Raw genomic sequence first — 24,122 nt, 5'->3', positions numbered from 1 at the left:
GAAGCAAGTCATGGGGTGCTGTAACCAAGCAGATATAAACTATACACAGCAGCAGACCAAGGAAGAAAGGTCAGCACTCACCCAACATCTTCAAAAAGTCAATCCTTTATTTGATCTGATAAAAGCAGGACGGGAGGGAAGGGGAGGATGCAGAGAGCAGAAGGACGATAGCTGCCATTTCGCGCGTAAGGGACCCGTAGAAGTGCAACCTTAAGCGCAAAATGGCAGCTGTCGTCCTTCTGCTCTTTGCATCCTCCCCTTCCCTCCCGTCCTGCTTTTATCAGATCAAATAAAGGACTGACTTTCAAGATTTCAGGTGAGTACTGACCTTTCTTCTTTGGTCTTCTGCTGTGTATAATTTGGTAACTATAGGTTTAGTGGCCAATGCCAAACACATGCTATGTACAGAGTACATAGACACCCCTCTATGATTTTGTGGCATTTATCTAAATATCTACAACTCTGTGCTGTATAATATAATCACCTGTAAAGTAAAATAAAATAGATTTTTGATGACATTAGATATCCTTTCATTGCTCAGTGATATGGTTTATAACTAGGGATGATCAAATACCTCAAATATTCGGCTTCACGAATATTTTCCGAATAGGTCGTCGCTATTCGACTATTCGCGAATATTCAATGTGCAATGCAAGTCTATGAGAAACCCGGACAACAACTATTCAGGCTTCCCATAGACTTACATTGCGCATCGAATTTTCGCGTAGTGGCGACCTATTCGGAAAACATTCACAAAGCGAGATATTTGAGGTATTCGATCATCCCTAGTTATATCCTAAACTTTACCCGGTAGGGTTTGATTTTACATTCCAGCTGAGAAATACATGCATATAACTCACAATAAGGCACGCACGGCACATCTTTATTATTGGTGTCCAGTACAGGGCACTATAGGTGTACAATTGTTAACGTTCTGATTAAAAGTCACTTTTTAGACAAACTCCACTTTTATAGTCAGTGAAATAATATAGATACCTGCTTGGCACATAAATCTAAATTTCTTTACTATAGAAGTATTAAGATTAGGAAGTTTTTTACACAAGTGCATGCAAAAGAAATAACTGCAACTTACAAATCTGCTGGAGTTGTTATTTCTGACAGTCTTCGCATTCCCAAAGGCCTCTAATAAAGGATTGGACTGCAGAATAATATCCTTCACATGCTGAAAATGACAAAAGGAGGCAGCGGTCAACATATGAAATGTATTGGAAAAGGACATACTGTCTGTAGGATTTCAGGCAGAGCGGTAAATGTCGGAATCGACAATGCCCCGGAGGAGCTTAGAATAATATCGCCATGTCTCCACACCCATACAGACTGTAACCAGATGTGGCACTGACCGACTGAAATGCATTTGGACTTGACTTCTGGAGGTACTGTCCTTACTGAGCAAGAAATAATTCCCAGTGGTATTTAGCACAAGTAAAAAGCCATTTTCCTCACCTGAACTTTTGGGCCTCCCCCTGATACTTTAGAAATGTAGCCCATGATGTATTTTGCAGCCACTGTTTTTCCTGCACCGCTTTCTCCACTAAATAGGAAAAAAAAGAAGGGAATATACAGTATATTATAAATATGCATTGCATCTATTTTAGTTTGCACTTAATTCATTATTCTTTTTGCACCTTTTTTTGAAGTCTATCTTATATACTCGCCTGTTTTTTGTTTTTCTTTTCTGCTTTGTGGACAAAGTTTAGTCATTCCAGATATTTTTGGCTTATGCACCAAACTTTGTGACTTTTTAAAAAGTTGTATTTGATGAAACTCTATTGCAGTCATGCCCTGGTAGAGTTTTTTGTATGTCCTTGCTTAAAAAGTTGCAAATAAAGCACCATTTTTTTCCTTTCTGCCAAACTCATGAACTGCACATGACATTTTGATGAATTTGGCACAATAATCATCAGCAAATACCTTAAGACAAAAATGGAAAAGTGGCTTCAAAAACCTCTTATAAGCCCTGATTCATCATTTCTAGTTTTTGGTCACCTCAGATCAGAGCTCTACAGTCTCCTTACTTTTGGTTGCCTAGGGGTGGGTGCTTTTCCTTGAGTGGCAGTTCTGGTAAGTAGTGTTAGGGCTCATGCGCACGTTGCGTAATTGCATGCGTCCTGCGTCCCCTGCACAATCTATGTAGATTGTGCATGATACGTGCGAACGGCGCACGTTGCTTTTTTGAATGCAGCAATTTGGGTGCTAAAATTTTGACCCAAATCCGTGTGTTCATAAAAGCAGCATGTCAATTATTCCGTGTGCTATGGATGCAGTTCCCACTCTGTCTATAGTGGGGGCAGCATCCAAAACGCAGTAAATCGGCTATTTTCCTACAGAAAAACTGCATCCATTATGCAGTGTTTCTGCAGCGATTTGAAGCGCACATGTGCTGTCAAATCGCTGCAGAATATTCAGCAGGTACGTGCGAACAAGGCCTTAGTCTGCTACTACACATTAACGCTTTGTCTGTATTTCTTTTCCGATAACGGTGGCTTTAAAAAAGTACAGGATTCAGAAAAGAAAGAGTCTTCATTAGGAGGACTGCTCTGGAAACTGCCCACACTGTGTGCCAAGGGGATTGTAATTTTACTGGACTAATAAAAGTGCCCTTTCAGTAGCTATTATAAAAGGGGAAGGAGATGAGCAGCTAATTGCTGCATAGAGATCAATGGGCTGAAGAGATCTGATGCAGCTACTGCTAACACTCAGCCAGGCACTTGTGACCGATCTCCATGGAAACGAGCTGTACACTAGGTAAGATAAAAGCGATCAGTGCAGGAGAATGATAGCAGATTGTAATTGACTTGCTTTTTCTAAGTTAGTTTTAAGCTGTCTAACTAAAGCAACTTAATATGAGAATAACCATATTTATATAGCACTAAAACTCCTCATTATAATAGAGAAAAGCCACAAAATGCACTAAAATTGCAGAGTACAGCTAATATAGACGAAAACATCTACCAAGAACAACGTAAACTATATGAAATGGTGAGGAAGGTAGAAGTGTTCGTTCTATAAAAGGAGAACAGGCCATATGTGAGTATAGCATGGATTTATAAAAGAGTATACAAGTACTGAGTATTTCATATTACGCAACAGAATGGGGATATCTCGTGAGTATCATAACATTTCATAATATGGGAGAATAAAAGGTTTTGGTAATATTGATACTACATTCTGTATGTGAAAAGTAGTATAGATTTTTAGTGTTTTTCATAACTTTGTAGAGGAATAAATAAGAATTAGGAAATCTCTTTATGACAAAAGTCAAAAAATATAAAAAAAATTACAAAGAAAGCCAGTCAATTAAATGACAAAGCAATAATGGCACCACCACAACAGGAATGTTCCCCTATGTTCCCCAGTATAGCTAACTTATGGAAAATATAAAAACATCTCAGCAGTAATGGTAAATATATAGAGTGTGCTACTTTTCATGAAAGGAGAAATGGAAATGTGGCTTTGGAATTCTATATCGGAAGCTTTGTGGCCAGGATGATGTCACCCTCCCACATGAGGACGGTGCGGAGGACAGCTTGCTTAGATTGTACAGCTACTACAAAATGTTGATGTAATTAAAGCAGCACTTTAAATAGATGTAGAGTAGATAATGGTGAATACATGGGAACTATATGGATTTAGCTTTACACTGTCATTTTATAATAATTTTCTCTCTCTTAGGCTAGTTTCACACTTGCATTGAACGGCATCCGTTGCATTGCAACGGATCGTACAAAACAACGGAAAGCTTTTTTTTTCTCTTTTTCTCTCTTTTTTACAGTTTTACCGGCATCAGACTATTGTGAACGGTCCACTCAGCTGAGCGCTCTCACATGCCGACAGCCGGGCGCTCAGCTGAGTGCTCTCACATACCGGCAGCCGAGCGCTCAGCTGAGAGCTCTCACATGCCGGCGGCCGGGCGCTCAGCTGAGAGCTCTCACATGCCGGCAGCTGGGCGCTCAGCTGAATGTTCGGCCCCGAGAAACAAAATAAAGTTTCTGTGATTTTAATAAAAAAAAAAAAATGAGCATGCGCAGTAAAAAATAAAGGTTTTTGCCGCTCAAAAGAAGTTACATGCTGCGTTCCTTCCGCCCGATGCAGCGTCAAAATAACGACGCTGCGTCGTCCAGCGGATGCAACGCTGACACTTGCGTTACAGTGCGTCGTCCATACAAGTCTATGGAGAATAGCGCAGTGCGTTAACGGACTGCGCTATTCTCCATAGTGACGGACTGCGCTGAACGCAAGTGTGAAAGTAGCCTTACATTTGTTCTATTGCTTTACAAAAAATAAAAGCTCATTAAACAGTTCCCAGCGATCAAAACATTAATATCCATTAGCTTTCCACTTGTGAATATGGTCACAAATTCATCAAATAAGTTTCATTTAAGGTTTGTAACATCTTAAAACAGTGAACAACCTAACGGCAGCAATACACTTGCTTTTGCTAAGGGTGAAATGTCCCATATTGGCACTGTAATATATGGATTTGTTTTGTTCCATTACAACTACAAGAATATAGCACACAAGGAGCTTCTGATAAGTCTTTGGCTTTGTGATCTTTTTTTGTTTCTATGGTAACGAATGTTACATCACATCACATGAAATCCTTATGGGTCTAATATATGTTTTCAAAATTTGTGTGTGTTGCTTATGGCAACAGTGTTCTACGCACGCGGGAAAACAAAATGGTGGAGTCTAATGAGATAGTCACAGCAACTGAGAACAGAGGAGTGATAAAATTCTTGTTTCTGCAAGGAAAGTCCGCGAAAGATATTCATGGTGATATGTCGCAGACATTGGGGGGGAATCAATGCCCTTCATATTCTCCAGTTAAGAAATGGGTTGCCAAATTTAAAACGGGTCACTTCAGCACCAATGATGAGGAACGTCCTGGACGACTGAGAGTGGTTGTTCTGGAGATCATCGATGCTGTGCACAACCTTATACTGGAGAATTGATGAATTTCAGCTAAAGCAATAGCAAACATCATTGGGATTTCCCGTGAATGTATTTGTGTAATTATCTATGAACTTTTGGACATGAGGAAGCTATCTGCAAAGTGGGTCCCTAAATATTTGACAACAGATCAGAGAAGCATGTGAGCAAAAACTTCCCGGTCCATTTGTCAGCGTTTCTGGACTTATAAGAACTTTCTGGATCGACTGGTCACTATAGATTAGACCTGCATTTACTTGTATGACCCTGAAAACAACAAGCAGTCAAAAGATTGGAGGCACAGTGGTTCTCCTCATGTAAAGAAGTTCAAAGTGCAAAAATCAGCCACAAAAGGTGATGGCGTCTGTGTTCTGGGATGGATAAGGAGGCGTGCTGCTAGTGGACTACCTTCAAAAGGGTTCCACGATCAATGCAAGGTATTAAATTAAACTTTTGGACCAATTGAATGCAGCTCTGAAGGCAAAAAGGTGCGGTAAGCTGTCAAAAGGAATCTTGTTCCTGCAAGATAACGCCTCCGCTCACACTGCAGAAAGCGACCATGGTAAAACTGGCAGAGCTGGGCTTCCAGCTGGTTGACCATGCATGTTATATTATTCACCAGATCTAGCTCCCTCTGACTATCATCTGTTTCTAAACCTGAAGAAAGACCTCAAGGATACCAAATTTCACACCATTTCTGATGCCATGGCTGCTACGGATGCCTGGTTTGAGGCACAACCGAAATCCTTTTTGCTAGGCTTACAGAACTTGGAATACCGATGTAAGAAGTGCGTTGACATCAGTGGAGAGTATGTAGAATAAATGTAAAGTTTCATCATCCTATTTTGTTTCTTTCTGGGTAAAGCCAAAGACTTATAAGCAGCCCCTCATCAGTCAGGAGGATTTAGCTCCAAGTATATTCAAAGGAAAATTTTACAAAATATCCATCACGCTTGTGGACCATAAAAGGGTGATTTGAAGCAAACCTTTATTTTAATCCTAAATATCTATTTAATGTAATAATCTAATCTTTTTTTAATACACTATAATGAAAAAGTTCTTGTTCTCACTACACTAATGGTTTTATTTTATTTTTTTTAACCTATGTCTTGTTTGATGGTGCATGCTGGAATACTCAAACGACAGGTCATCAGGGAGCAAGGGCTTAAATACCTGCCGCAACCTACATCCTCACCCTGAAACGATGCGTCATCAGTGACATGCATTTAAGGGGCTGGGCTAGTTCCTGCTCTACTGAACATGCGTTGACTGCCAATTCCATCGTATTCTCCCTTGTCACTGTGTCATGTTACTTGCAATGCACAGTGACAGTGCACTCCCTCTCTGGCTCCAATGAGAAGTGACAAGTCAGCAAGCAAGAGAGCACTCTGATACTGCGCACTGTAAGTAGAGAACGTGGAGAGCAGAAAAAGCAGAAACCAGCTGCGCCCCCAGCCAAGTCCTCTGCTCACCGGGTTCTCTTCTTACAATGTTGAACTGACAGACGCGCTCTTTCTTGCTGGCTCGTCACTTCTCAATAGGTCCAGTGAGGGAGCACACTGTCACTGTGCATTGGAAGTAATATGACACAACGACAAGGTAATTGAGAACTGACGCATGCTCAGTAGAACATGGACTAGTCTATTTCCTGAAGCAGATGGCATTGATAACGTATCGTTTCAATATCAGGGACCGCAGCCTCTGACACTTGATGATGTCTCATTTAAGTATCCCAACATGTACGGGAGGATGTCAAACAAAATATTAAAAAAAAAAAAACAACAACAAAAAACCCCATTATGTAGCATAGTGAGGGAATGATAAGGTATTTTTAATTGAAGTATATTAGAAAAGATTAGATTACTACATTAAATAGACATATTTAGGATTACAAATTTTTTTGTTTCAGATCACCCCTTTCAAGGGAATCTGTCAGGCTTTTTTGCTGTGTAATGTGTAATCTGAAGACAGCATGCTGTAGAGGTTAATACAGATTTCAGCAATGCATCTCTTATGACAATATGTGCTATTGTTTATCTGCAATGTGTGTTTTAGCTTTAGGAGATTATCATTGTCGACTGTCTATAGACATTTTACATACAGAGCCTAGTGTTGTCGGGGGCAACTTTTTCAGCTCTGCTGCATTGCTAAATCTAAAAACGCTTGATTGTGTCAGAACCGCTCCCAAAACCTGGTAACATATTCTCTAACTGGCTTTCAATTAAACATTCTATAATTCAGCGCACATAATACTCTCTTAATCATCAGTAAAATGCAATGCACTAACAGATTAATATAAATAATTTTTGTTTCCAACATCTTTTCTCCTTCATAGAAAACAAGGTAAGCAATTGTTTAATTCCTGTGAATACCCAAGTGTACCATCCACTTTACACTTATTAATAATGCGCCTCCTTTAGGTATGATTAGTGATCACAGCTTGATTATTGATATAAATAGATTGACTCGTTAGCTTTTTATTCTCCCAAGCATAGCAAACTTTTGAGGTTTGGGTAAAATAAACCAGGATGTGAGTGAATTGGAACTAATTTGTCCTCTGGCAATATCATGTGAAACAACATTTTCGAAAGACGACTTTACAAACTTTGTGTACGCACTAACTTACCGTAAGGTAAAATACATAAATAGTAAAAATATTATCATTGGAAAGAACCTCAAAAACAAGCGATTAGTCATTTCCTGACCACCCCAGATGTGGTGTTAAGCTAACCCTATTCAAAGATGGAGACTCATCAGATTCTACTAGAAACATGCAAAGAAAACACTCTTATTTCGGGAACTGCAGAGACCTTCCTAACGTTACCTCTGACAGGGATCATCATTAGGACAATACACATTTAGCTGATGATTAAGAATTAGTGGCTTCTACAGCACAGTGTAATTATAATTATAGTGATCTATAAATATACATAATTATATGTATGAAACTTTGCAATATATTAGAGAAAAAAGCGTCATCTTCCTCAGTACAGTCCACAAATAATGGATTTGATGCAGACATTTTTAGTAGTTACATAGTTACATAGTTACTAAGGTTGAAAAAAGACCTAGGTCCATCTAGTTCAACCTTCCTCCACCAGTTCTACATTTGGTCACTAAGTCATTTATAACCAACAATGTTGTGTGTACTGAGGAAATCATCCAGCCCTTTTTTAAAAGTTAAAGTGGTTTAGTGATGGCAGACTTATCAGAAAACTAGACAATGTGACGGCAGACTTCTGAATCTTCACAGCGTGCACACAGCACACTGTCAGGATTCTCTAGTATTGCCAGTGAGCGTGGGTGGTCATATGACTGCAAGTAAGCGATTTCCAGATTTCCAGCCAAGTATGTGACATGCTTCCACTCACTTGTTTTGAGCGAAGGCAAGCATGTATAGTCAGAAAATGGCCAGAAGTCTGTAACTGTAACTTACGTTTGTTTGTATATAAAGCTCTGAATTGTGAAGCGCTTCAAAATCTGTTGGTGCTATAGAAATAAAGATTATTATTACGTATATACATCACATACTTGCGGTCATGTGATTGCCAGCACTCCCCGGCTATACCAGAGAATCCTGGCAGTGTGCTGTGCACACCCTTGGAAGATTCAGAAGTCTGCAGTGCACCAGATATTAGAATTCAGATGTCTGCAGTCACTATCAGAATACTGGACAACCCCTTTAAAAGTACAGCGAAATACACAGCAGCAAATCCTCAAATTCTTCAGCTTTTGGAGTGAGATATACCGTAATTATACACACAAAAACAAACCATAACAGACAAATTGATAAGTCTCTTACCTTATAATGACACATTGGTTTTCCCTGTCAATGATCATGTTTCTGTACATGTTGTCAGCTAATGCATAGATATGTGGTGGATTTTCATACTGCGCCTAGAACACAGTAATTAAAGTAAAAATTTAGTCCATCTCAAACCCACAGTCACAATGTAAATAATGCATAATTTAAAACAGATCTGTGACCCTATCTCACAATTCAAAACTATATGAAGTATTAAAAAGATTAATTAAACCTGATGAGACTGGTATAGTGACTTTGAATATCCAAAGCAGAATGGATATATAATCCCGAAATCAAAACAAGCATTTTATGAGTCCATCTAGAAATGGACTCCTAAAATCCTCATTTTAACAGCAGCAATAAACACTTTAACAAAGAACTATGCAGCCATCCCAACACTTTCAAAGTAATTCACCTATGTCATCAAGTCTAAGATATCGATTTAATAAGGACAGCACAGCACAGTCATTATAAACAATGGTCATCTTCACATGTCTGTTTTTCACATGGACTATGTATCCATGTAAACTACACAGAGACATGTCCATCTTTTTTCCGGCAGCACAAATGAGATTGGCAATACTAATCTAAGGGGTTTGTGAAAAACACGTACAGCACATGGATGGCATCTGTGTGCCATCTACGAGCTTTACGTATTTAACATTAAATGTATAGGAGACACACGGATGACACATTGATGCACACTGATGATACCGATGTAACATGTACGCATATGAGTAACCAAGTAAAATAAATAGTTGATGATCATTGTCGGTCATATGTAGGTTGAAACACAATAAGGCCCGTCCATGGCATTTTTTTCCACAGATACCACATGTACCTATTATACCCTATGGTGCTGCAAACATGGCCATGTTTTCACATGGACCATGTATCTGTGTGAACCATATGGAGACATGTCTGCTTTTTTTCCCCGCAGCCCAGGTGACGAGGGATAATTCAAGTCAATGGGTCCGTGTAAACACGTAGAGCACATAGATGGCATTAGTGTATTGTACAATGAATGTATAGGAGAAGGTTTGTAATTTCATTTTCGATATCCATACCGAAAAAAAATGGATGACACATGGTTTTAAAAACATATACACGGATGGGTGATAAAAATAAATACGGATGGTTAAAATAGACCATGACACATCTACATGTTGTAGTTGTACAAAAGAAATAGCTTAAAAAGGTGAGCTTGTGAAAGATACCTCAAAGGTGAGGTTGTGAAAGACAGTTATGCATCAGGTCATACACCATAGTAAGACTGAGCACAGTATCAAGACAAAGGTAGTTGTACTGAATCATCAATGTCTTACAAAGGGGTTTCAAGATGTGCTGGTTAAGAGCTTTAGAAGAGGAACCAAGAAATGAGCAATGTTGAGGACCATAGACACACGCATACTTCCCTTCAAAATTGAACGTTGTTCAGCACTTGTCATTGGCTCAAGACTGCCAGTAGTCAGAGGGACTCAAGCTACCATTATCTACTGCTCAGAGTCAGGCCAGAAGTGGTCTTCATGAAATAATTGCATCAAAAAACCTATACGTTTTGTCATATAAACAAGGTCAAACAACTCAAACATGTAAAAAAAACAAAAACGGTGAGGCAGAAAAATGGCAGTGAGTGCCTAGGAGCAAATTTCAGTAAAGGGAGTTGGGGATTTTGTCAGGATTAATGGTGTCCTCAATAATAAATACAGACAAATAACTATCCATCGTGCAATACCCTCAGAGAAGCTTCAGATTTGCTCCAAATTTATTCTGCAGCAGCACAAGAACTCCAAACATACAAAGTCATTAAAGGGGTGTTCCCATCTCCAAGATCCTATCCCAATATGTAGTAGGGGTGATAATATTAGCCAATGCCTCCAATTAGAAATGTAGTAAAGTTCTCCCGGTTAGCTATGTCACTTACCTAATGTGCATGGCATTGCAGCTTAAATATCCATGGTTACGAGCATGTAGTTACGGGCATGCAAAAGTGACAGTTTGTTAGTTGGTTGTAAACATGGATACCTAAGCGACTGTAGTCCCCTGCACATGAGGTAAGTGACATAGCTAACCAGGAAAACTGTACTACATTTCTAATTGGAAGCATTTGCCAATATTATTATTACTACACCTTACTACATATTGGGAAGGAATTGGACCTTGGATATGGGAATACCCCTTTAAGCACAAAGCCCTGACCTCAACATTGACTCTTTCTGGGATTACATTGAGAAAGTAGTATTTGTGCAATCCTCAATTCGTAGAAGATTTGTGGTTAGTTCGCCGAGATATTTGGAACGATCTCCCCGCCAAGGTTCTTCAAAAACGGAGCACAGGTGTACCTAAGAATAGATTATGTTTCGATGGTAAAAGGGCGGTCACCCCAAAATATTGATTTGATTTAGTTAGATTGATAGAAATAAAAACTTATCACTTCATTTTCTGTAAGCATTCTTACTTTGCAGCATTTTTCACCATACCTACCTAAACTTTTCAGCAGTTCTGCAAATGAATTTGCTTTGAATATTTCAAGGATGTATTCCAACAAGAGAAGCTTTTAGATCAGCATATGCTGTCACTTTCCTAAGCACATATGAGGCACAGATTTATTAAGAAATTTCAAAAACTGATTCCACTTTGGCAAAACCCCAGTTCTTAAAAATTTCTATAAAATGTGCTTTTGAGGGGAGTATATGTTATATTGTACAGTACCTTAACAAAAGTTTTTTTCCACAGTATACACAGCATAAAAAAAAAATAAAAGGACGTCTAATAGTGATGGGCGATTTAAAAAAAAAAAACAAAAACCTGGCTCCAGCCCAGAATTGAACCGGGATATCTGCTTGGACACTGGTCCCAATCTAAGTGTATGGGGACCCAAATTCAATGCTTTAAAATGGGTGTAGAAGGGATAGGGTAATTAGAGCAAGCGTGTAATAAGAGTCTCCCGCGCAGCTGTACCGCTACTTCCAGGGCTGGTCAATAACCTCATGCATATGCACTGCTTCCCCCGCCCACCAGCAGTCCTTGCATCTGATTGTAAAGCAACATAGGACAATGCCAGCTCACCTGAATAGAACTTCCGAGTTCTGGAGCAAGGACAACACCCTGCTGGGTGTGGAACAGTAGGAATAAATGAAATCCAGCTCCAATGCGATAAACCGCATTGGAGCTGGATTTCCTTTTTTCCTGGGTGTCTGATTGATTGCAGTCAGATTGTGCCCCCACCCTGTGTGACAGTGTGTCTGACTGTAATCAATCATAGATGCTGTGTGTCTCCGTATCGTGGTGTAAAAATAATTACATAAAATAAATTGGTGCAGGGTCCCCCCACAATTATGATATGCAGCACAGATGAAGCATTCAGCTACAGGTTGCAGCCCCTAGCCGTGCGCTTATCTTATAAATAATTTACCTAGCCTTGATAAAGCCAACAGCTGGGGGCTGATATTCTCAGGCTGGGGAGGCCCATAGTTATTGGGTCCCCCTAGCCTAAAAATAGGCTGCAGCCGTCCAGAATTGTCTCATCCATTAGATGCGACAACCCCAAAACTTTAACCGACTCATCCCTTATTGCTCTGGTGTGGTGGCAATTGGGGTAATAAGGAGTTAATGACAGCTCACAGCTGCCATTAAGCCCTATATTAGTAATGGGAGGCATCTATGAGATCCCCCAGTACTAATCTGTAAGTGAAAAGAAATAAAAACACAAGCACCAAAAATCCTTTATTTGAAATAAAATACAAAAGCTGTTGACTAGGTATCAAAACTGCGGGGGGGAGGGGGGGTTGACTGCAGGCTGTCTTTTAAAATTAGTTCTGTAAATAATGTTAGAAAAGCCACATGGGGTCTGTGATACCAATGTGATATGACTGAAGAATGAGTGTGATTTAGATAGGGATCATAATCAAAAGATATAGTGATCCCAGATATTATTTGATCCATCAATAATTCAGTATCAGAGAGAGATGTCCTCTGGCTGACCCTATTTCACTATGACCAAAGAATACGTGTCAGACAGATCTTGAGCAAACCACGATAATGAGGAAGTAACGTTTACAGTTCCAAAGTCAGGAAACTTGTGGTTAATTGCCAACAGGTGTAAGGAAGCTGGCATGTAAAATTCACGGCTCCTTGCAATATCTCCAGGAAACTGTGGTCGGCCAGTTGTCAACTGGCTAAATGTGCAGGAAATGTGCAGGAATCTGCTGGTTCCCACAGCAGCTTGTGGTCAAGTTACATGAACATGACTCACCTGTCAGATGCTGGTCACCAATTAACCACTCAGAAAACACAACGTACAAAGTTTTCCTATAAAAATACACCGGACTCGCTTAATGATTAGGGACATTTCCAGGACGCTCAAGTGGATGCACTGTTCCTGTGATGCAAGATGCCATGTTGTTTCCTACTCATTAATCGAGTCCCTCCGATGAGAAAGGATTGCTACAACATAACTGTAATGTTGATGCATGTTTCTGTTATTGTATAAGATTCTATGACCATAAAGTAGTTCTAATGCCTATGTACCATTGACTATTCATGTGCTATTAAAATAAATAGTATCTTGCTATAAAGAATCTTAGTATTCGTGCCTGATTAGGATATCAGTGAGCGCTTCGTAAGTACGGGCTTTCAGCCCCCTATTTAGGAGAATTTAGCAAGACAGGGTCCCTCTTCTTTTGATACACAGCCAGGATAAGTGAATGGCTGTGGGCTGCAGTCTGTAGCAGTATGCTTCATCTGTACTGGGTATCACAATATGTGGGGACCCTACGCCAATTTTTATTTATTAATTTTTACACCATTATAGACACCCACACAGCATCTGTGATTGCTTACAGTCAGACATGCTGTCATCGACACTGCCGATGGGCAGGGAAGCAGTGCATATGTATGAAGGATAATGAGCGGCCCTGGAAGTAGTGTTACAGCCGAGTGGTAGACTGGTAAGCATAATGCAACTGCTTTTCCCTTTTTTTAAATTTCCAGAGTTGTTGGATCGGGATAGTAACCTGGAGTTCCCCAAGAACTCCGGTCCTGGGGTAGGTGCATTGGTACTTTTGAACCCTCGTGGATCCGGACTTTTACAGTTTGGGTCTGGCCATCGCTAATATCTAACATACAGGAGAAGCCAGAAACAAAGTAACCCAGATACTGTAAGAGTATGTTCATATGTGAACACATAGTTTACATATAGGTATAATCTACATAAAATGAAGTTACAGCTTGTATTAGGATAAAATCATGGTCGTTTAACATTTTTGCAGGCCTATGACCAAGTTTACCACTTCCGGGACTGATAAATCTAAAACAAAATTCACAACTAAAGGGTGCTTTACACGCTGCGACATCGCTAACGATATATTGTCGGGGTCACGGTGTTTGTGACGCACATCTGGCGTCATTAGCGACATCGCAGCGTGTGACAGCTAGGAGCAATGATCAACGATCGCAAAAACGGCAAAAATCGTTGATCGTTGACAAGTCGCTCAAAATCATAATGTCGTTGGTGTTTTATTCCGCAGGTTGTTTGTCGTTCCTGCGGCACCACACATCACTGTGTGTGACACCGCAGGAACGACTAACATCATCCTACCTGCGTCCATCGGAAAGGAGGAAGGAAGGAGGTGGCCGGCATGTTCCGGCCGCTCCTCTCCTCCCCTCCTCTTCTATTGGGCGGCCATTTTGTGACGCCGCTGTAACGTGGCTGTGACGCCGAACGCACCTCCCCCTTGAAGGAGGGATTGTTAGTCAGCAACAGCGACGTCGCTGAACAGGTATGTGCGTGTGACAACAATATCGCTACGGCAGCGATCACCACATGTCGCACGAACGACGGCTGCGGGTGCTATCGCTCGCGACATCGCTAGCAACCTTTACACCTGCACATTTTAGATTTTATTGCAGATAACGCTGCAGATTTTTCCTGCTCCATTTATTAAACATCGAATAGAGTAAAAACCAGCAATGAAGATCCACATAATAATGGAGCATCCTGCAGACTTCATGCACCACGCTTTCACTTTTGTGTGGATTTTTCTCCACAACGTGTGACTGGGATTTTGGAAAGCATTTAGTTGTATTATAATTGTTAACTGTCCATATAAACCCACCTTCAGGGTCCATTCAGACTCCCGTATAAATCGTTCTGAGATCAGACCACAATACCAGCACCTGGCCAGCGGGTCTCCCGATCAGAGTGTGACAGCATCATATATTTCTATGAAGCTGGAAATCTCAGATCAGGAGACCCGCAAACCAGGCTGTGCATTGTGGTCTGATCTCGGACCAATTTAGTCTGAATGGACCCTTAGCCTAACATTAAGTATAATATACTGTATGTTAAATATATTTATTCTTCTCAATGGTGCTTAGTACACAAACATCAGGTGTTTTAGCTCTTTCCCACTAAAAATTATATCTACATATAAAACTGTAGTGCACTTTTCACTTTGAACAAGACTTTAAAGAGGATAAAGAAGAACTGATCATGACCCGAGGATACATTACAGGTACTGTGCAATTAAAGGGAACCTGTCACGTGGAAAAATTGTATTAAATCTACAGATATGGAGCTATCTGTAGGTAATAGCATTCTGAGAAAAAAAAGACCAAAAAATTAAACCCCGTTAAAAATTAAAGTGACCCTGTCCCGTGCAATATGCACCCAGAGCCACAAGCAGGTCTGGGTGTATATTAGTAATCCCTGCCTAACTGTCCCTGTATCTAGTAGCATAGATAAAGAGATAGCATTCTCTGACGCTGCGCATTCATTAGCCGACTAGCCAGGGGAAATAACGCCCTTGCAACTAGTCCCTGGCCTCATTCGCATATCAAATGGGATCTTTAGAAATACTTTTTCTAAAGATCTCTTTATCTATGCTACTAGATTAGAGATATGCACCCAGAACTGCTCAAAGTTCTTGGTGTATATTGCACCTGACAGGTTCCCTTTGACCTTTTCCCGTAATTTAATAAAGGTTAAAGGACCACCATTAACCCTACTTGTAGAGGCAGGGTGAGAAAAGAGGTGATACACTATGTATTAGCCAATAAACACAGGTACAGATAGGGAATAAACTGGCCTTTGTAAGCCCTGAGTGTATCCCTACTTAGCAACGGAGTGTATGACGCCCTGGGGTTATGGCGCCCCCATTCACCGACGGGAATCCCTACAAATCCTTAAATCACCCTCAACTCAATTTTTTTTAAAGTGCACCAACAAATAATCAAATTAAAACAAGTATCAAATAGTCATCAACAAATAAGTATAGCTTGGACACAAATACGCCATATACAAAATAAACTACTACTCATTTGACAATGAGGTCTAGTGATCAAGATCCTCAGATCGTCATCCCGACTCGTTTCTCCCCGGAAAGTATAGAATAAAGATCCAGGGTGACAGATATCACAGATCAGGATCAGATAGGTTCAAGGTGCTTGAGGGTAATAGATATAAATTTGAATGGGGTTTAATTTTTTGGTCTTTTTCTTTATTGCATCCCTTTATTATCAGCTGCAGTTTTCATTAATTGCATTCTGAACCTGCCCAGTACCTGCACATTAAACCCCCACTGCCAGGAGGGAATTAATTTTAATCCTCCAGGCAGAGTTGCAGTTTCAATCAAAGAGGCGGCGCTGGCACACGTTCAGTCACATTTTCTGTGTATGGAAAGCGATGGCTGTAACCACGTCTCCCACAATAACTGACAGCAGGATCTAATGCAGTGCGGCTGTCAGTCAGTTCAGGGGGCTTGTTAACAGCAGCTGCTCTCTATACACAGAGCAAAACCTCCATGACTCAAACATGAACTCTGCCGGGAGTACTAAAATTAACTCCTTCCCGGCAGTGGGGTTTAATATGCAGGCGCCGGGCAGGATCAGAATGCTACTAACCTGCAGATTAACACCATATCAGAAGGTTAATAGCATATTTCCACGTGATAGGCTCCCTTTTAGGAAGCTCACACAACCTTGGCCAGTGAATAATCATCATCATAAAAGCCCCTAAAACTTGTGTCACATATAACAGGTAAAGCATTTTTTTTAAAGATATAATTACATTTTTTGAATGTTCTAAATAACTATTCTGTAATGGAGTTCTCATCGCAATTATTTCATCATTTTAAGGCTGAAAAGACATCAAGTAGAGAAAGTTTAATCTGTAATCAAACGGGTTGATCTAGAGCAGAGGTCGCCAACTTTTCTAACCTCGACAACTGCACTCAGGTCTCAGAGAGGGTCTCGAGCCACCTTCACCTCCGAGAGAAGGTTGTGAGCCAAATCCAGCTCCTGCCCCCCCCTCACAGTAGTGTCTCCCAGAGTCCTCATTAATACCGTAGTATACTGACAGTCAAAGCTTTTCTACAGAAATCATCACACTGAGGAAGTATACCAAGATACAGGCGTTCCTACTTCCATTCAGATCTGCTCTTTTGTGTGCGGCTACTCACAAAAGTCATCATCGGGAGACCTACTCTCCATAGCTGGTTTCTACACCTGGTGCTTATGTACCAAGCTGGAAGACAGCCGCGAGCCACATATGGGCCCATGAGCCACATGTGGCTCCCGAGCTACAGGTTGGGGACCTCTGATCTAGAAGTAGGCAAAAACCCCATATTAGGGTAAATATTCATACCAGACTCCGAAAATAACAATGAGGTTAGTTCTCTGGATCTAGTCCTGCATTCTACCTGGAAGTAAATTCTGAAGGGCTGAGAGTGAGGGATGGCATAATCGCTACTGGAAGAGCGTTTGCCGTCCCTTCCAAATAAAAAGTTGTTTTTAATTACAATTATATTGACCTACGTTAATAGTTTGCTCTGTAAGAACAGAATTGATACATCTAAACCAGGAAAATATAACACACAGGTACAATAGTTTTAAAAGCATGCATTTTGTGCAACCAGGATAGAAGCAATCCCCCATCAGACACGCCGGCCCTCACATGATCAGAAGTGAAGCAGATCTGCCGTCACTGTTCTATTCTGAGGAGCAGAGGAAGTGGCCAGCTGGATTTCATTGGACTCATTGTACAGTCAGTTTGATTCATCTTTTTTCTAAACTGCAACTTCTTTTTTTTTTAAAATCTTTTTAATGATTTCCTTTTTGTGCGAAACGCTAACAAATAATAAATATATGTTTGATCATTGCAATAAATAGATCTGACTTTGTTGCTGCTCATGAACACAAAGTGAGACGTGGAGTGTAATCCAGACCAGATTCCTCATTTGTGACATCTAAGGGCTTTCATGATAGATGCATAAATAATACTGGTATTGTGGAATTCTATACTGTGGACTAGAGGATATATGCATAGTGGAATAAAGGGAAAATAAGCCCTTACATTCACTTTGTATGATCAATATATGGGAAGGTCATCGATGAATCATGTGCCCTTTGTAATCAGGAATAAGAGGAGTCTGAAATAATCTAGTAATCAGTACATAGTAAGACATTACATATCTAAACTAGCTATGCAATCCCCTAACAACTGCAAATCTATGCCTAGACTAACCATTCTAGATAGATCACCACAGTTCATCAGCAAGACATATTGAAACGTGTGATTACTGTGGATAGTCAACGATGTCTGCTGCGTTTTATTAGCAAATTTGTGCAAAAAGTCAATATGAAAATAAAGATGATCAACGCAAGTGGTGGACAACTTTCTCCCTCACCGAAAAACACTGAGGATGTATGCGTGTACTAATGTCATTTTACGTTTATACACATCCATGGAGCCCCCACCCTGTATACATAAGTATATATCATGCATGACCTGCTCAAATTATTTGCATGTCTCTGGATGTAGCGGGGACCGGTTAGAGGATTCATACTGCCTGAATCAGACACTGCCGCGTTTCAGAGAAAACATACTGAGAAAGATGGCCTGGGGCTATTGCTGTTGGGTGATTAGTTTGAGGTAAGTCCCCTGCGTTTGTATCCAAACCCATTCCCCATGACAGAGAGACCTCTCCTTATGTGTGTGTATAGGGAGAGACCTTTCCGTAGTAATGGATAGTGTGGTGGGATGTAGCCTCGGACTAGTCATCTGAGATGTACAGGGCCCAATTCATCGAAGCTTTTAAAAGGTTTGAAAAATGTTGACACAATGTGAGGCTGCACTGGAATTTCTCGACTTACGGCATTCTCACACCATTCTGCCCAACACTGCCGAAAGTAGGCAACGCTGTGGGAAACCCTGCATGTCAAATTAATGTTGAGTGGTTGCATCCCCTACTGTATTAAGATTTGAGCTGAGGCACACACAGAGGCGCATGCCACTTGTCAGATGCTCCCGAGTCAGGAAGAGGCCTATTAATGAAAATACAAAAGGAAAGGAAGAAAGGAAGATCAGCTCATCTCAATGATCACCTGGATGAGATCACATACTTCGCCCAGAGCCGCCTTGGCGTGTGTCAGACAGGAAACAAAAAAGGAAAAAAATAATATTTCCAGCGATGTAGGCCGGAAGGATATGGTTAAAATCCAGTTTATTGAATATCATGCGTAAATAACATAGCACAGGTACATAGGCAGACCCCCCACTGGACAAACAAATTTTGGCAACCTTATTTATGGTACAATATAAACATGTGACCACCATAGCTTATATATCGTTCCTATTAAAGCCCCAACCCCTTAAAATAACCAACCAATCAAGTTAAAACTCAAGGTTAAGGATACACAGTAAACTCCCCGGAAACTAAACAATTACACCATAAAATGAACGGCATTCAAAAAAAAGTGTGGCAAACAATGTAAGAAAAGTATGTATCCAAATATTACCTTATCGAATGTAGTTAGGAATATTGCAATATCAAGTTCATCTAATATTCATGACATCTGGAATTCTAGTGTGAAATTTGAAAATCCAGAAGGATTCACGATTAGGGATTTTCCTTTTTCAATCACCTCCCCTAGCAGGTTTAGTAGAAATTCATGGCAATCGAGAAAGCAAGACTGAATTATTCCCGTTGTGAGTATTTGCAAAATGTTAGACAGTGATATAGTAAAAACTGTTGCTTTCTTGGCATCTGAAATATGGCGTCCAATTCTCTTTTTGACAGGTCCTATTGTGCACCCCACATATTGAATACCACACAGGGTGTATTCAATCACGTATATGGCACCTGCTACATTGCAGTTTATATACCATTGTATAGAGAATTTTTCTCCTGTCACATATAAGGAAAATTCCTTGCTTTTAATTACATGATCGCAGGAGGCACAGTGTGTGTGGCTGCAATTCTAAAAACCTTTGGTGGTCAGCCAAGTATTTTGTTTCTTTTGTAGTATTTTCAGCCAAAAACCTCTGGGACAAATTATTACCTAGCATGGCCGATTTTCTAGCTGTAAATCTATTTATGTGCTTTGAAGAATCGTGGTGAGTTTGCCGTCCTGATTAAGTATTGTTTCACAATATTGATAATATATCAATCTCGGTATTGCGTAGAAAAGGTAATGGGAGAATTTGTAATAACAGACTTCTTGTCATTTCCTACACTTTTAGTGGAGCCATCGGATTTATCTTTCAAAAGGGAATATCTATCCATGTTATCAACTATTGCACTGGCTCTATTTAATACCCATGTGGGATGAACCCTGACCTGTAATCTGTTGATAACTTTGGTCTAATTGTTTCCATTCTGGGGAGTTTACCGCATATCCTTAAGTTGTAACTGGTTTGGTTGCTGGTTTTAAGGGGTTGGGACTTAATAGATATATAAGATATGGCAGGCACATGTTTATATTGTACCATAAATAAGGCATAGTAACCGAAACGCGTAGGTCCAGTGGGGGCCTACATATGTACCTCTGCTATTTTTTTTAATAATATTTAATAAGCTGGATTTTAACCATATCCTTTCTGCCTACATCGCTGGAGGTTTTCTTTTTTTCTTTCTTAATGAAAATTGATTTTTTTCAAGAAGAAAACACTTTAGGATACATCAATTTTTTGCTTTACTCAAGTGTCTTTGAGCTTTTTTCTAGAATTTTTGTGCTTTTTTTTTTTTTTTTTTACTACATTTAAGAATGAAGAAACTTAAAGCCGTTTTTTAACAAAAATGTTGAAGAAAAAAAAAAAGAAAACAAACACCCAGACACCAAGGCTTCTCCAGTGGGTTTTGTAAGCTTTCCCATTGACTTACATCATAACGTATTGAGTGTCGTCATAGCAGAAGATGGCTGAAGAATCGTCAGCTCAACACTTTCAACTGCTTAATGTTTTTGGAAACCTGAAGCGGTTAAAAGACTTTCAAAAGACTAAACATATGAACGGCAAATCAATTTTACATTGAAATACATATGTTCTTTGAATATTTTCTGGGCTCTTTTTCAGGCAGTTTACAAAGTGGAATCACCCTGTAAAAGATGTTGTGTGTTTGGGTACCTTTTATTAAAAAAAAGGTGTAAAAAAAAAAAATAAATAAAATAAAAAAAAAAAAATCATAAATCAATGGTATACTTACAGCTCCTTGGTACATTTCAATCTCCTTTTCCCCAAAGTAAGGCATCTGTTTAAATGGATTTACAGAGATCAAGACAGGTCCGATGTATGTCTGTGAGCAGTTAAGGTCAAGAAGTTAAACCTGATAATTGTTAGAAAATAAAAAAAAATAAAATGTTAAAAGGAATGCTTTTTCTACAGAGCACAAGAACAACGGGAGCCACACTTATCTGATTTGGATCATCCATTATTTTACTGAAAGAATAAAGATGCTGGAAACTTCCAGAAAACGTGGCTGGAAAATTCTCAGTAGACAAATTTAAAATAAGGTTATATCTGCCCAAAGTTTAAAATTACAGGAAAAAACTATAGGAGAAGGATAGATGAGAACAGCTAAGATTTAATCATGGTAAAGTCCCTTTAAAGATGTCGGCCATTTTCACTGGTTAGTCCGTACAATGGCTGCTGATGGTGATCATGTGGTCAGACCCAACCATCAGCCTCCTCCATTTGTAAAGCATCTCACATGGGAAAACATTCCTGAATTTTCATTCATATACAAATTGGATGTTAAGTGCTCGGGCCATGACAGAGCACTTTCCAAGCACCAACGTCATTAGATTCATAGCCCAATGTCTGTGTGATGTCCGGGGCCAGCAAAGGAAGTCAGACAGTAAGCCATCTGAAGATTTGCAGATCCTAGAAAATCTGAATTTTGGGAGGTTTAATTTGCACAAATTCAGCAAAGTAATGGCCATTTTGGTGGATTCATATGGACCAGCAAGGCATCAAAGAAAAAAAAAAACAAAAAAAACTCGCTTCACCCTTGAACTGTCCTGCCACTGCAGGTTCCCGACTGTTCTCCACTGGCTCCCTAAAGCACCAGCTCCGGCTCTAGTCTTCTCTTCACTCTTTGCTTCCAAACAGAGCTAGGATTTGACACACGTTATGAGGTTATTACATCATAACCCGAGTAGGACCATGTGGTCACTTGTGCGTTGAGGCCTAGTTGGCATCAGAAGTGCAGGCAAAGAGGAGACAGGACTTGGAGATGTGGCTTATAGAGCGAGTACAGGACTGGCAACAAAGACAGTTGAGGGGCTAGATGAAAATGATATTTCATAATTTTTAACCTCCACCTAGCCCATCCTATTATTATGCTTTGGGGTCCTGCGATATCGGAGCATAATAAACTGATTATTTTAATGGCAATCAGGGTTCATTTGATTCACAGTGAATAAATGTGATGAAAATCAAATTTTGTGGTCAAATTTGAGTGAACCTTACAAATTTGGATTTCAGCAGATTCACCCATCCCTAGGGCTTATTCAACGTACGAGAAATAAAACTGCCATTTTTTTGGATCAGACCTTGATGACATTTGGACCACACTCAGATCAAACTGATCAGTTTCTCGTATGTGGGAAACAAAAAAAAAAAAAAGTTTCTCCACCTTCTCTATTCTGAAAAGATAATTTCGTGAAAATCGAATATCATGGGAGTACAGTCCGATTTATTATGGATCCATAGACTTGCATGTCCGTTTTTGATCTAACCCTCGGACAGGTCTCCGAGATTTCTGCAGAAGGCATGGTTCAAGAAAAATTAGACACGTGGAAGAACCCAAAGGCTATTACAGATATGAGTGCTATCTGTGAGAAACATGGATAGCACTCGTATGCAAAAATCGAATCTCTCAATGAAGTCTTACAATTCACTAACGCTTCTATATGCCACACAGTTGTTTCCATTGAGGACTGGCATAATAAAAACATATACTTTTCTTTCATGCTTGGCCTACAAGTTAGGGGCATTTTAACAGGTATATACCAGATGCACACAGCAGGCCTGGTGTGAACAGAACCTTACTGCACCCAAACAAATGTCTTACAAAGCAGGACAATTAGAATAAATACAATGTCATAAAGCATGGCATAGTGAGGGGAAAACCGGAAGGTAGCATTTTTATAATATGTACATGATTAAAAAGAAGAAGTACAAAAGAAAATATGGGACAATAAACGTCAATCTAAAATGAATACATTGTATAAAAAAATACACATTGTGTCAAGAAAAGGAAGACTATACAATATGCTTTGGTTTATTGCAGCATGGCAGTGGACTTCATAACCTGAAATATCACATACACAAAATCTAAAATGCATGGCGTCATGTAAACTAAAAGGAAGTTGTGAAACATTTATGATAAATAGGTCACTGATGAGGGAAGAGACTTATGGACACTCGGCACATAGTGTATGCACTTTTACTAGAACATCCTCCATGGCTAGCAGTTTGTAGATAAACAATAGCACCATTTGATCGCGTGCCGCATAATCCCAGCTTAAAGCGAAACAATTTAACACTCATTCATGACTACTCACATAAACAATCAGTTCATTCAAGGTCTATTGGATACTACGATAATCCTTTGCGGGTTCCAACACTCAACTAACATTAATGGAATGTCCCAGCTTCAACCACAAAACAGCTATTCACTGCGCTACATTATATATATATATATATATATATATATATATATATATATATATATATATATATATATATATATATATATATATATATATATAGTACCTTAATTATATGTAAATCCACAGGACAGTTATTGAAAGGGGTTTTCTAAGTTGATAAGAAAAAAGTGTGAAGTCACTACGTGGCCGCAGACTGCCAAAACGTGGCAGCGCATGACATGTACACGGACACGATTCCCCTGTATTTCTTGTACATGCTTGAAGTCATGTGATCACCCACTGGAAAGGGAATAGAGGGGAATCCCGACTATGCACACTGTCAAGATTTAGCAGTTTGCGGTCACAAAGGGTGACTGCAGACCTCTATTCTTGGCCTGGAAAAGGGATACTCTAAGGCCTGTTACTCACTGCAGTG

At 39.8% G+C, this 24,122-nt stretch overlaps 1 protein-coding gene across 1 annotated transcript in view; it reads right to left on the bottom strand.

Moving 5' to 3' along the window:
- MYO1E (myosin IE) overlaps positions 1–24,122 on the bottom strand; it is a 225,348-nt gene that overhangs the window by 91,162 nt on the left and 110,064 nt on the right. Inside the window, exons 3-6 of the mRNA XM_075345717.1 lie at positions 21,238–21,327; positions 8,753–8,847; positions 1,465–1,552; positions 1,094–1,183 (exon numbers count right to left, since the gene is read on the bottom strand). Of these exons, the coding sequence (XP_075201832.1) occupies positions 1,094–1,183; positions 1,465–1,552; positions 8,753–8,847; positions 21,238–21,327 (363 nt within the window). The remainder of the gene's footprint in view (positions 1–1,093; positions 1,184–1,464; positions 1,553–8,752; positions 8,848–21,237; positions 21,328–24,122) is intronic.

Source organism: Anomaloglossus baeobatrachus, chromosome 4 (genome assembly GCF_048569485.1).
Source record: "Anomaloglossus baeobatrachus isolate aAnoBae1 chromosome 4, aAnoBae1.hap1, whole genome shotgun sequence".
Taxonomy (NCBI): domain Eukaryota; kingdom Metazoa; phylum Chordata; class Amphibia; order Anura; family Aromobatidae; genus Anomaloglossus; species Anomaloglossus baeobatrachus.
The sequence above is the reverse complement of the archived record's forward strand: the minus strand, read 5'-3'. Positions and strand labels throughout refer to the sequence as shown.